At 52.8% G+C, this 13,780-nt stretch overlaps 5 protein-coding genes across 5 annotated transcripts; 4 read left to right on the top strand and 1 right to left on the bottom strand.

Annotated features, from left to right (window-relative positions):
- Positions 1 to 7: 7 nt before the first annotated feature.
- BKA58DRAFT_227990 (putative Zn(II)2Cys6 transcription factor) lies at positions 8 to 2,594 on the bottom strand. The gene is made up of 4 exons (XM_046166413.1): positions 2,464 to 2,594; positions 1,503 to 2,407; positions 349 to 1,412; positions 8 to 292 (listed from the first exon to the last, which is right to left on the bottom strand). The coding sequence occupies exons 1-4, from the start codon at positions 2,554 to 2,556 to the stop codon at positions 51 to 53; spliced, it is 2,304 nt and encodes a 767-aa protein (XP_046022766.1). The 5' UTR covers positions 2,557 to 2,594; the 3' UTR covers positions 8 to 50.
- Positions 2,595 to 2,924: 330 nt separating this feature from the next.
- Positions 2,925 to 4,975, top strand: BKA58DRAFT_320725 (fungal-specific transcription factor domain-containing protein; the record flags this gene model as incomplete). The annotated part of the gene is made up of 3 exons (XM_046167778.1): positions 2,925 to 3,879; positions 3,925 to 4,420; positions 4,471 to 4,975. The coding sequence occupies 3 exons, from the start codon at positions 2,925 to 2,927 to the stop codon at positions 4,973 to 4,975; spliced, it is 1,956 nt and encodes a 651-aa protein (XP_046022767.1).
- A 149-nt stretch (positions 4,976 to 5,124) lies between these two features.
- BKA58DRAFT_228017 (uncharacterized protein) lies at positions 5,125 to 6,536 on the top strand. The gene is made up of 4 exons (XM_046166414.1): positions 5,125 to 5,510; positions 5,564 to 6,054; positions 6,110 to 6,179; positions 6,237 to 6,536. Exons 1-4 carry the CDS (start codon positions 5,273 to 5,275, stop codon positions 6,518 to 6,520), a joined length of 1,083 nt encoding a protein of 360 aa, XP_046022768.1. The 5' UTR covers positions 5,125 to 5,272; the 3' UTR covers positions 6,521 to 6,536.
- A 694-nt stretch (positions 6,537 to 7,230) lies between these two features.
- On the top strand, positions 7,231 to 9,075 carry BKA58DRAFT_471770 (major facilitator superfamily domain-containing protein; the record flags this gene model as incomplete). Its single annotated transcript, XM_046175245.1, has 3 exons — positions 7,231 to 7,480; positions 7,534 to 8,493; positions 8,545 to 9,075. The coding sequence occupies 3 exons, from the start codon at positions 7,231 to 7,233 to the stop codon at positions 8,973 to 8,975; spliced, it is 1,641 nt and encodes a 546-aa protein (XP_046022769.1). The 3' UTR covers positions 8,976 to 9,075.
- A 1,861-nt stretch (positions 9,076 to 10,936) lies between these two features.
- On the top strand, positions 10,937 to 12,791 carry BKA58DRAFT_461849 (general substrate transporter; the record flags this gene model as incomplete). Its single annotated transcript, XM_046174823.1, has 4 exons — positions 10,937 to 11,108; positions 11,172 to 11,378; positions 11,438 to 11,605; positions 11,668 to 12,791. 4 exons carry the CDS (start codon positions 10,937 to 10,939, stop codon positions 12,681 to 12,683), a joined length of 1,563 nt encoding a protein of 520 aa, XP_046022770.1. The 3' UTR covers positions 12,684 to 12,791.
- Between the last annotated feature and the right edge of the window lie 989 nt (positions 12,792 to 13,780).

Consider the following 13,780-nt stretch of genomic DNA (forward strand, 5'->3'; position numbering starts at 1 on the left):
TTGCTCGAATTGAGACGCGTGCCCGTCAAAAGATGTTTGTGATGTAACAGCTAGAATTGTGGCTCGTTCCAGACAGAATCCCAGAACCAGTATAGGCCGTTGCCAGTAACATCAACACCATTGTCATCGCTGATCCAGTCCAGCTCGCCTTCGAGGTTGAAGTCCCGGGTGCTAGCATTTGTCCAATCATTGTGTTCGCTAGGCAAGTGATCCATACCACCTTCGTTCGTGCCCCATTGCGGGACATAGGCTGTGTCGTCATGGGAGACGCTGTCGAGGGCGGCGGGAAACACTGGGAAAAGTATGTGATTAGATTGGTACGCAGCTTCGGGAATGCATCAGTCTTACCTCTCTGTACCGACGCCATGCTCTCGTGAACGCGCTGCATGCTGTCCACTGTACTCTGTTGCTGTCTGTTGTGTCCACTCGGTGGCAGTTGCGTCGGCAGACGAAGAGTATCTTCGACAGACATCTGCGCCGTCCCGGTGTGCGATCTTGTCATGTCGCTCTCGCCAAAGATAGCATCTGCTTCTCTGCGCAGTAGCATCTGGATGACGTCTTTGAGGACCGCATTACTCTGCATCGAGAGCTGTGTCCTCTTGCCGAGTAGCTCTTGCAAGCGAAATATGCGTGTGATGGTCCTTTTCACTTCCTGTGCCCTGTCCGAGAGTGGATCAGACAGCGCCAACACAGCCATGACGATGGCGGAGTTGAACAGATTGATAGCCAAGAAAGCTACCAGGTGGCTATCAGTGGCTAGCTGAGAAAGCCGTGGTAATTCAGTCACCTTTGATGTTCTCAACGCGGCGTCCCACCATTGCTCCGTGCTTGACATGTGGCTTCTGTTGAGCGGGCTGGACTCATGAACCGCATGGAATGGTGATTCGGTATTCGTAAGACTTGCCGGAGATAGTGCGTTACCATGTCCGCTTTCCGGTTGCGTCCTGATGAGGTGGTCCACTTGTTTTGCGATTAACGGGCGATTGAAGATGATGAGTAGGTTGTCGAATGTAAGCTGAAGAGACAATGCCTGCAGCTGGTGCACCCGTGCGGTGCGTGATTGGTCAATACTGCAGTCGGAGGCCATGTCGAGTAGAAGATGAGGCGGCAGACGGCGGCGCCACGCCCAAAGCTTCTCCGTCACTTCCGTGATTTGATCAGTGTATTGTGGCCCGCTCGGTCGTTCGTTGGGTCCCACGGCCCGCATCCCGAAGATGGTCTCGATAATGGGTGACGCAATAAGGTAGAGTTTGTTGAGCTCACGTTGGTAGGACGAGTAACATATGGTTAAGTCGGCTTCTAAGGGGTTCGTCCTTCTGAAGTAGGGCGACTCGCATACGTCGATCGGATGGTGTGTATTGCAGTCTTTCTCGTTGATGCCAATGGGCCGTCCGTACGTAATGGAAGCAAACCTAATCAAGTTAGTCAATGTTGCTACAGTGTACGAAAAATCTCGCATTCGGTACTGAGGTTCTTCGGATCTTCGGGTAGGGATGCACTACCGATCCCATGTGTATATAGTCCACCAGACTCTTTTCCTCTCTTCGACATAGTGAGGGTCACCTCGTAGCGGTTGGCGGTGAAGGCCGATGGCTTGTGCAGTTCGAATGGTCGCGCCCAGTAACGCAAAAGATAGGTTAGGCTTCCCATGGTAGACGTAGTAGGAGCCGAGCAAGATACACGTCTGAACAGACGAAATGGTACTCTGGTCCATCAGTTCAGCCAATTGGGAACCCGCACCTTGAACGAGGGATTGCGACCAGGCGTGCCAATCCTCGTCTGGAAAGTCTGGATCCACGTCCTTCTTGTGAGACTTGTACCATGCTCCCATTCCCACAACTGTAGATAAGAGGAGGAGGAATGATTTTTGCGAGGGGTAGGCATAGCCGTCCTTGATAGAGTCAAACTTTGCCCGAAATCTTGGCTCATAGATGACCAAGCTAAACCAATGGACCGAGTCGAAGTACTCTTCCAAGAGTGCTCGCATCGTGTCGATTGGCGGAAGGGGATGACCGAGAACGGCCGCTGTAGGGCGTCTCTGGGTACGATCTAAACGAGATGTTGAGGCTCTGCCATATACATTGCCGCCCGGTATGGCTGATGTTGTCCGGTTTAATGTTGGCTGACTTCCTAGTCTGTATATCTGGTGTGCAATGTCCATGGCTGAGTTCGCTTCGCCTTCCGCGATGCTGACACGTCTGCTCTCATCGCGACTGTTGCTTTCCGGGTCTGTCGCTTGATGCAGGTCCTCGTGATGCTGAACTGGTGCCTGTGGTTGCTCATGCGAAGCTTCGCGGGAAGGGCCTTGGGTGCGTCTCCTCTTCGATGCGCGTGGAACCTCGACATTGCTTACGATACATTCGACGTTTGCTCGGATACAGAGCGCGCAGGGGCGCGATGTGTCGCACTTGAATTTGCTCAGTCTGCGGCGCGCGTGACAGGCGGTGGGAGGGCGTGACTGACTCGGCTCTTGTTGCGACGGCACCTCTCACACGCCTTGCTAACCCTGGTGGGTAGCTGACGCCCGACAGCGGCATCAAGAGTTGCCGAAGACATTACTTCCGTGGTGCCATGCGTGACGTGAGGTTGCGATGAAATGGGCGAGGGTACGCTGCACGCGTCAGGCACGCCAAGTCAGCTGCGGAGCTCGCCGAGGTTTGCACGGTCGCCGTCAATGCCGCTGCCGCTGCACTTTCGCGTTTTTTCCGCCCACCACTGGCATTGTCATCGCTCTGCGTGACGACGTATGCGCTTCACAGGTGATGAAGTACGCAGTATCAGACTGCTTGCGCGCCTGATTCTCTCCGTCATTCCGCCTCGATGTTACATATTCAGCGCTTTCACCAACCCTATCAGGTCAGCACCAACAATCATCGAATATAGCACCATATCGCTTTTTGATATCACTGGGCATGATCGCGGTCATGGCACGTGGTCAAGATGGAGACGCGCCATCCGAGGTCTTCGTGGACACCCACCCGCCTGCGAAGCGACGGCGAACATTAGCACAGCCTGCTCGGGAGGTAGGCTTGATGCGAAGCGTCCCTGGTGACAAGTTCACGGGCTTCATGGGCAGTGCCAGCGGCATCTTCTTCATTAGGTCAGTCTATGGTGCGATCCGACGCTCTGCAGTGCCTACAGACGGCGAAACGCCCGGCAGCGACATCGTACCAGGCGAAGACGATCATCTCTCTCTAGTGCAACCGAATTCCTCTGGACACTTATGGCGAGAAGCTGAGTTCTCACACAGTCAGACTTCTCGCATATCATTTCGTGACCTGGTCACTTTTTCTGGGAGCTATTTTGCCAATTGGCATCCGTTCTACCCCTTCCTGCACGCCCCGACCGTCCTGGAGTATTTCGACTGCTGTGCAAGAAATGGCTTTCCCGATCATGGCGCTTCAGAGGACCTACAGCTGGTGATAGTGCGTTCGATCATGTCCATCTCGCTTGCAGACCATCGACAATCGCCAGGGCTACCGCGTACTCGACATCCTGCCTGTATCGTCTTTCTATCGTATGATGCTGCTGTAGATAGTCTCCGGACAATACTTTCTCGTCCCACGACAATACTTACACTACAAGCCGCACTCAGTGTGCAGCTCTTCTTAGTTTCTATGCTTCGCTTAAACGCCGCCTCCCGTCTTGGGGGGCTCATTATGCGGATGGCTGTGCAGCTAGGTCTTCATCGATGCCCAGCCAGATTTTCGACCTTCACATCAAGCACGAAACAGCTTCGACAACGCGTGTTTTGGTCACTCTATACCATTGATCGGTTCCTTTCCCAATCCATGGGCCTTCCGCTCGGCCTGCCTGATGACGATATTGATGTCTGCTTTCCCCTCACGGAACACCATCAACAGGCGCGAGTGGACCCTTGTGAGTTAGACCATGTACTTTCGTGACACATCTAACATGTGGTAGGTCGTGAACTCCACCTGCTGCACCTGGTTGCCCAGCAAGCCAGGCTGCGTGGCGAAATCATCGAATTGCGCAACAAGTCGCTACACTACGTCCAGAATGATCCTGACCGAGCGACATCAATCATAGCTAAACTTGGCCAATGGTGGAACGATGTTGAGAACTACATCGAACCGGACAGCCGATGTGGCGCTTCTCCTTACGCGACTATAGTGTTGACACTGCTTAGACACGAGTTGATTATCTCGCTGTATCGTCCCGTCTTAGCCACCGGTAGTAAAGATGTCGCTTACAATGCCGCCTTACAACAGTGCATCAGTTCTGCGCGTAGCATCATCAATACCTTGCACACCGCTATCCAGGGCAAAAACGGGCCCCAAACGAATCATGACCAATTGGCTCTCCTTTGGCCCTCCTGCACCTGGGCTGTATGGATCAGCACATTCATCATGTTCTACGCCGCCCACGAGGACCGTATTGATCACAGCGTCGTCACAAGGTAATCAATAGGTCGAAATTGTATTACCTCAACTAACATGTGCAATCAAGATTCGCAGATAAGAGTCTCGACATACTTCAACACCTCACACTACGCGGCAGTGCTTGGCCTGAAGCAAGCTCGGCGGCCATTCGCGACTTACGGGCTCGAATGCTGCAGGGTTCTACTCAAATGGTTTCTAGATACGACTCAGAGGTCGCTGGAGATGCAGCCCTTGCTCAAAAAGGTGAATTGAACGTACGTTCAAGCCTGCACGAGCAATCATTACCTACCTGCAACGACGAGCCAGATCAAGTTGGTAGGCAAAGGAGGAATAATATCGCCCCTCCGCATGACGCGCGGTATCCTCCATACAATGCAGCATTCGATTCCAGTGCGACGAGTAACCTGAACCACGATGCTACTTTTCCTGAGCACAATAGCTACTGGAACATCTTCCTCGGAACGGAAGGCGCCGACGCTTCATCTACAGAATACTCCAACGGCCTAGACCCTTTCTCTGGCTTCGATATCCCGTTTTGGTTCGATCAAGAGCAGCATTGGGATTTCACATAGTTTCAAGAGCCAGGATAAAATCGAGTGCTGGTTGTGGTGGTATTGTTTGGGGAGCGTCGGACTTTGTTTGTCCGCCTCCCCCCGCACTTGCCCTCATCTAGCGCACCAGTGGCAAGATCATCGGCAACCCCATCATGTACGAACTCTGAATATGGGGTTTCTTAGTCCGGATTATGTCGGCTTAAAAGATAATGCGCATAGAACCTCACAAGATATCAAGTCAAGTGCTTACTCCAGTTACAGCCATCTGGTAACCGTTACTCCCTGTCCAAAAACAACGATTCATCAAGCACCAACATGCGCACACACTCTATTGCAACTATGGGCGCCGATGGCATTGGCCCTGAAGTCATCAATGCCGGCGTACAAGTTCTGAAGAAGTTGGCACAGCTAGACGGCACATTCGGACTGCAATTTGAAGACTACGACTGGAGTTCTGAGACCTACAAGAAGACAGGCCAATATATCCCCGATGGAGGGCTAGAGAAGCTCAAGAAGCATGACGCGATTCTATTTGGTGCTGTAGGTGCCCCGGGTACGTACAATTTACTGCATGGTATGCGATATCGAGACTGAATTCCCGAATAGATGTACCTGATCACATCTCTCTCTGGGGCTTGCGGCTCGCGATCTGCCAGACCTTCCAGCAGTATGCGAATGTGCGACCCACCAAGATCTTCCGGGGAACATCATCGCCCTTGCGTAACGCAGAGCATGGCGACCTAGACTGGGTGATTGTACGAGAGAATTCCGAAGGTGAATACGCAGGACAAGGAGGCCGGTCGCATAGAGGCCAGAAGTGGGAGACTGCTACGGAGGTCTCGATCTTCACCCGCCATGGTGTGGAAAGACTTATCCGCTTCGCCTTCGAAACAGCTCAAAGCAGGCCGAGAAAGCAGATAACAGTCGTTACTAAGAGCAACGCGCAGCGCAACGGAATGGTTATGTGGGATGAGATTGCTGCTGAAGTTGCGAAAGACTTTCCCGATGTAAAGTGCGACAAGATGCTCGTCGACGCCATGACGTGCCGGATGGTACTTGATCCGAAATCGTTGGATACGATAGTTGCAACAAACTTGGTGGGTAAAACAGAACGTACGGGGCATTCACCTCGGCTTTGGCTGACTCGTCCAGCACGCGGATATTCTTTCCGATCTCGCAGCCGCGCTGGCAGGATCCATTGGTATCGCTCCTACCAGCAACTGTACGTATCTTTCATTTCCACATGGTTGCATCCATTGCCCATGCTAAGTGTTGCCAGTGGACCCCACACGCCAGCATCCGTCCATGTTCGAACCGATTCATGGCTCGGCTTTCGACATTACCGGCAAGGGTATCGCAAACCCAGTAGGAACCTTTTGGACAGCGTCTGAGATGCTGGCATGGCTAGGCGAGGAGCAAGCTGCGAAGCGACTCATGGAAAGCGTGGAAATTATCACGGAGCGAGGCATTGCCACGCGCGATCTTGGAGGCAAGGCGTCGACAAAGGAGGTTACTGACGCGGTCTGCGCTGAGCTAGAAAGCATCTACGGCAAGAGTCAGTAGAAGCCGTGGTGGGCCTGATGATGCGGCAACGTTAGCCGCTGGTGCCAACCTGGTGGAGCGGACGTTGGTCGATGCGAAACCTGACTCGTAGCCGATGCAGTTCTCTTTCAGGCCGACAACGCCATGTGCCAGCTATTGCTATAGCTTGAAACGCCATATTGTTAAGTTCAGAGATCAACAACACCATTCCACAACCGCATGTGTCGATCGTGGCTACGTTACCTTTCATGAAGCCACCACTGCCACGAAGACATTGTTGGGACCTTATGTGAACTTAAACGCAGAGCCTCTGCCGATCTCATGTTTCCCCTATGCGGTAGTACATCCAAAAGAGGCGACGATTGACAGCGTCTCTATCGGTCGCATCAACCCGAGCCATGCTGGCAACACTAGCCGTCTGCAACATGAAGCAGTGGATACCTGAGCGACCAACCCGGAGCTAGCCCCCGCATCCTACCCATCCTTCCCCGCACACCACGAATCATCAATCCTTGTGTGCAAGTCGCCCAAGCTCAACTGCCGTGGGAATTAAGGCATCCCCCACCACCACCACATTATAGTGTCCGTCGCATCTTCGACAATTTAGGATTGCTTCCACGCTTCTTCCATCTATCTGCTGTGTGATCTAGATTGTTTCTTTGCATATCGTTTGCCCTTCCACGTGCTCCCTCGCGCTACCGTTCCAATCACACCGCGGACATAGAGTTACCATGCCTTTGGGTATACTCCAAGACTACAAGCTCGAACATGTCCCTGGGACAGCGCCGTTAAGCGAGCTTGGTCGCATTGATCTTGAGATCTCGAACGATGTTGATCGCGGGCTGCTGAAGCATGATTCTACTGGGCAGATTGTGCTTGTACCGCAGCCTTCTGATTCGCCGAACGACCCCTACAATTGGCCAAGATGGAAAAAGGAGATGTTCACCGTCGTCATCGCATACGGATGCGGCGCTGTAGGAGGTAGGTTTGCGACATCTTGACACCAGATACTGAGCTAATCGCATATTTTGTAGCTGTCGGTCCGCTGCTCACTCCGGCCTTCGTACCACTGGCAGAACAATTCAACGTCCCACTACAGAGGTTCACTCTGGGTTGCAATGGATCCTGTATCGTCGCCATCGCGGTCGGTAGTCTCATCTGCAACACCCTCGCCGTCAAGATTGGGAGACGACCAATCTACCTCGCAACCACGGTTGGCCTGGCAGTGTCCTGTTTCTGGGCTGCGGAAGCTACCAGCTTTCCCTCTCTGGCCGCAGCCAGAGCGGTCCAAGGACTGTGCATGGCGCCGTTCGAAGCACTCATCCCAGCATCCGTCGGAGACATCTGGCACGTCCACGAGCGCGGCTTTCGAATGGCCATCTTCAACCTTGGTGTCCTCGGTGGTATCAACCTAGCGAGTCCGATCGCTGGATCCGTCATTCAATATGGCTCTCACCGCATCGCATTGCACGCAATGGGTGGTGCTTTTGTCATCATGCTCATGCTCATCATCTTCTTCATGCCCGAATCCGCCTACCACCGCCGCGACGTCATCAACATCGATACGAGCGCTAAGAACGTAGAAAGCGACGCTGTTGAGAAAGAGAAGTCGGCCGAGCGCGTCGAAGATTATGCGGTCCAATCGTCTGTCTCTTCCGAGGCCGCATACCCCTACGTCAAGACTCTCATGCCGTGGTCTGGTTATTGGGACCATGTTTCCTTCTGGCGCACATTCCTACGCCCCTTTGTGGTGATCATGAGCCCGGTAGTCATGTGGGCGACCTTGCTCTTCACCATCTGTGTGTCCTGGCTTGTCTTGATCTCCATCACGTTGTCGCAAATCTTCTCTGCTCCGCCATACAGCTTCTCCGTGAGCGCGGTTGGCGCAACCAACCTGTCGTCGTTTGTAGCGTCGCTATTGGCCACGCTGGTAGCAGGTCCGATCATCGATGGTGTGGCTAAGTACATGTCGACACGCAACAAGGGTACTTTCGGTGAGTGCGGACGATCCAATTTCTGATTTCATACAACTGATAATGTTTTAGAACCCGAGTTCCGTCTCCCTGTGATGATAACCTACCTGACCTTCACCGCAACTGGTTTCTTTGCTTGGGGCCAATCACTCCACAATCGCGATCCGTGGCCTATCCCAGTCATCGTCTGCATGGGTCTGATCAACCTGGGTGTTCAGCTGGGAACTACCGCCGTCGTCACCTACGTCTCCGACTGCCATCGCGAGCAGGCCGCCGAAGCTTTCGCCATCATGAACTTCGTCAAGAACCTTTTCGCATTCGGCCTGACATTCTACGCCAATGACTGGATCGCGGTACAGGGTGTGAGGGATGCGTTTTATGTCATTGGTGGCACCACTGTCGCTGTTACGCTTTGCACGATCCCAATGTATATCTACGGCAAGCGTGCAAGGAGTTGGGTGAAGAGATGCGGAGTGCTTGATAGTGTTCTTAAAGCCGAGTAGAGGAGTGCCGATAGCGTGACAAGAGCCTGCTTTTTTGTGAGTATTTGTTTGTGTGTTCAAGACTTTAGAACGTATTACCGTAGCGCGATTCCGAATATTGCAACCGTGTTATATGTCCAGTATCGACGACGTGGTATATGATCATCTCGCGACAACGTTCATTAAAGCTCGCGCGCGCAGAAGGCAGGAAGCGAAGCTGCCAGCGGCTACCGTTAATCGGCATCTTTGGTGGTTGACTCGTGTGGCGGAGAACGAACCGCCGACCTGACTCAGCCTGAGTGGCATCGCAGGCGCATCTGCCAGACACACTCCTCTCGATCTCTAGAAGTAGTTTTCTCGCCATCTTGAAGGATCGGTAGAGGCTCGCTGCATGTTCGGTGCTATGGGCATGTCGCAGTCTTTCAATTGTTGCAAGACTGACACTGGTGGGGATGTATCGCCGGGTATCTGCTGAGAAGCGTGCGCACAGCTATTCGGTCGACCTTCCCCTGCCCTAGACGTCTTGCGCGCTCGGTCACAAACAGGGGCGGACTCGCTTTGCCTTGATGGAGGTACTTCCGGGGCTGCGATGTCGCGGCACTGTGCTTGTAGCCAAGCCGTTAACTGCTCGGTCGTCTGTAAAGGCAGACGCTTCCATTCTTCAAGCTTTTCGGCTTTCGAAAGTTGTCGCTTTGGTGCTTGTGAGGACGCATCTGAAAGTAGAACATTGTTCAGCCGTACTACGTCTTGGTTTTGCACAACAGTGAGTGTTGCAGAGAGTGCAGCCTCGGTGTCTGCAAGCCGTCTCTCGAGGGCAGTGATGTATGCGGCTGGGAGGCCACGCTTACCGCCCTCTTGATAGTGACATGGCAGCGAAGATGTTTGACATTGCGAGCATGACGGGCTATATTAGTTAGCTGAGGTTCTGCAGCTGGCATGTAGGTTACCAACATCTTCCGATCGCACTTGCACTTCTTCGATCTGCAATTCTCGCATGCAATAGCATTTAGCTGGACCTCCAAATCACGATATCAGTGTATGTAGTACAGTGCTGGATGAGCTTGCGCACCGCTTCAGTCATAGTTGGATAACGATGGCAGGTGGTGGAGCTTGCGGAGGCTGGAGCTATTCGGAAGGTGTGGCTTGGTGATCTGTGCTCGCCGCGAGGGGCGCCTGCCCCTAAACTTGGGCGCGTCAAGCCTTCACGTCATCTCTCCGACGCGACAGCGTCTACTTCAGAGCTTGAAACGACATACATTATGGAAGAGCAATGCTGCTGAGTAGAATGCGCATCGTGGATTGGTGTAAGCTCCTGCTGAGACCCACCTGGTAATCGATTGCCGGTTGCGGCACTACCATACAATGTCTTCCACCTGAAGAATGCCCGGATTTTTGGCCCGCCGATCCAGCCTCTTTCGCACTTTGTCGCCCAGATCAGTCGAGAAGTTGGCGATACTGTGCGAGAGAACTTGTGGAGGGGCAGGGGAATTTCCCCCGCATTCAACCTTACCTGTTGTATCACGGACCGCGCCATACATGGCTAGTGCTGAGGTCCATGTCGGGCATCGGGTCATTTGAGTCCAGCCCTGCATACACATTCACGGACCTGAGTACACGATTTTAATGTTGAAGCTGACAGTGTTGAGTAAGGCAGACTAACATGACACGGGATTTATCCGCACGGTAGTGAGGATAATCCTCAAATTTCCAATCACGAAGCGTCGAGATTTGGTGACTGCTGAATCATCTCCAGCCAAAGCTTCGTACGTCTATGATCAACGGTCATGCTTCATGTTGAAGGATGCGTCAACCGTACCACCGGGCATAAACCCCGCAAAGCCAAGACGAAAGCGAGGCAGATCCAGCATCCCTTAGTCGGTTCGACGGTTTCTTGAACCGGCGAAGTGCTTGGCCTCGAGTATGTAAGTTGAGACTGTGCCGTTCTGTCTCGACACTGAGCAACTATCTCGAACGGAAAGATCATGGCACCAGCAGTTGCAGGCCCTGGCGACGGTATCATCGAGCGCCTCGTCGCCGCCGATACAGTACGATGGTGGAACAAGCCAAACCTCCGACGTCTCTACCTCTTGTTGGTACCTTTCTGCTTCTTCATTGAGTCTACCTCTGGGTTTGATAGCTCGATGATGAACGGAAGTAAGTCAAATCTACCACCGCACTACGTGGAGACAAGACACTGATTCGTTGTTTCTTTATCAGTGCAAGCTCTCCACTACTGGCAGGAATACTTCAACCACCCAAAAGGAGGACAACTCGGATTGCTTGTGGCCTGCTACAACCTCGGAGCTATCTCGAGTATCCCGTTCGTTTCAATCGTCTCCGATCATCTGGGAAGGCGAAAGAGTATCGTTCTAGGATCCACGATTATGATAATCGGAGCAGTTATGCAGGGCTTGTCGCAGAACCGTGAGTACCTTGAGCACCCTCACAGCCCTCAGAGAACTTCTTGGTTGACATGAGTACAGTCGCCATGTTCATCTTCAGTCGAATATTCTTGGGCCACGGTATTGTCTACGCCATCATTTCCGGCGCCGCCCTTCTCGGCGAACTAGGCCATCCCAAAGAACGACAATTCCTGGGTAGTCTCTTCAACGCTTTCTTTGGAGTAGGCTCCGTGCTTGGAGCAGGTATAGGTGAGCAATTTCCGTCCACCAGATGTGAATGAACGCATGCTAATCTCGGCTCCCATATATAGTCGTGCGTACGCTACTGATCCCAAACGACTGGTCTTGGCGCCTCCCCTCCATTCTCCAAGCAGGCCCTTCTGTTATACAGATCATCTTTGCTTTCACAGTCCCAGAGAGTCCTCGATGGCTGGTCTCAAAAGATCGCAGCGAAGAAGCTCTTGAGATATTGATCAAGTACCACGCGGAGGGCGATGCTTCGGCCGAGCTACCGCACCTTGAGATTGCTGAGATCAGGAAAGCTCTGGAGCTGGAGAACGAATCACGACAACGTGGTTGGGCCGAGCTCTTCCAGTCCAAAGGCATGCGACACCGTGCACTTGTCGCTGCCGGCCTTGGTATCTTCGTTCAGTACAGCGGCAACAACCTCATCAGCCAATACCTTGTGCCGATTCTGGAGAAGATCGGCATTGAGGACAGTCACACCCAGGTGCGCTATAATGTTGGCTCTGAAGCATGGGGCTTCCTTATGGCACTTGTCATGGCGACCATCACACCTCGATACCCACGTCGCAGAATGTACTTGCTGTGTGCAAGTTGCTTGTTGTGCGTGTATACCGCATGGACCATTGCTCAGGCTCGTAATCGCCAGACTGGATCTAAAGAGACCGGCTATGCTGTTCTCGTAATGATTTTCCTATACAAGCCTGCGTACAACATCGCCTACAACGCCCTCACCTACGTCTACATGGTGGAAATCTTCCCATACTACGTCCGAACCAAGGGTCTCTCGTGGTTCCAACTCTTCAATCGCTGCTCCGTCATGCTTGGCTCCTTCACCAATCCCATCGGACTGGAAGACCTTGACTGGAAGTTTCTCTTCGTATACATCGCTTTGCTGTGTTGCGAAATTGTGTTCATCTACTTCCTATTCCCTGAGACATACGGAAAGACATTGGAAGAGCTTACTTTCTTGTTTGAAAGCGAGAAGGATGATGCCGACGCGCTCGCTGCAACCACCGCCAAGGTCATGGGTCAGGATAGCAACGCCATCGAGCTTCATGAGGCGCCAGACAAGAAGGCCTAAGTCGCAAGTAAAGTGGTCGCTGGGACTGAGGTCGGCGGGTCTTGCAGATGGCGTTGCATTTGGCGCTCATAAGGCGGGTTTTGAGGCCACTTGGAAGTGAGCCGCATTCCTTCGAGCGGGTGTGAAACGGCCGTGGACGAAAATAGTGGAGGATGAAGATGCACAACTTGTAGCTGTTCCAGCATAACTCAGTCTTGCTCGCGGTCGTTTCCGGTAATGAATCATGAACATGTCTTCCTGTTCCACATGCGAGATCTCTCATCGCTCAACCAGCTCGCAGTGAAGACTTCAAAGTTGCGTAATACTGATGAATCCGTGGCTCTCATCAGCTCAATACCATCGCACCGTTGCCCATCTGCCTTTCCTGCGTTGCGACTAGCATGCGGCGCAGCAACATATCAAACCATAGCTTGCATACAACGCCTGAAGAGGCTGGAAATTGTGCGGATCTCCACTTCCATTCATAAGTTTGTTTCGACGACACAACGCACCAATGGCCCGCTCTTCCATGCGACCATGACACCGGTCAAGCGACAGCGGCTACAGAAGACTGATCTCCGACTGATCGGGACGTGTGGGGAATCTTCCGAACGAATGGGAATCTGGCGGCTTTGAAACAACAACAGATGGGCATAAGCTTGGCCAGTGAGGGTACGCAACGATCGCAGTGCAGACTTGATAGCCGCGACCCAGCAGACTGGTTTTAGCGTACGCCGGTGTTAGTACACGTGTCAGTACTAGGGAATACCGAATGACATGTTCAGCCGCAAGCCACCGTAGTATCAAGTCAGTAAGCGAAGTGTTGGATGTAGAGGTAGGGCTAGTCAAGAGGTGTCAGACGACTGTTCATCATAACGCACCTGATGTGCTTTGGCTACTCCAGAGGAAGGCAGTTGTCACCCTCCTGCTCAACACTGGGAGACATCGTCACGTGAAGCTTGCTTCATGCATGCATGCGTTGTTTGCTTTGCACCGAGATGCCAAATGCACGATAGACGCGACGTGGAATATTCGAAAATAGACGCATGGCTAAATATTCCGCGGCGCTGATAGGTGGCTATTAATAAGTGGGGATATCGGGCCCGCGCTTAACGATA

Source organism: Alternaria rosae (assembly GCF_020736505.1).
Source record: "Alternaria rosae strain MPI-PUGE-AT-0040 chromosome Unknown BKA58scaffold_8, whole genome shotgun sequence".
Taxonomy (NCBI): Eukaryota; Fungi; Ascomycota; class Dothideomycetes; order Pleosporales; family Pleosporaceae; genus Alternaria; species Alternaria rosae.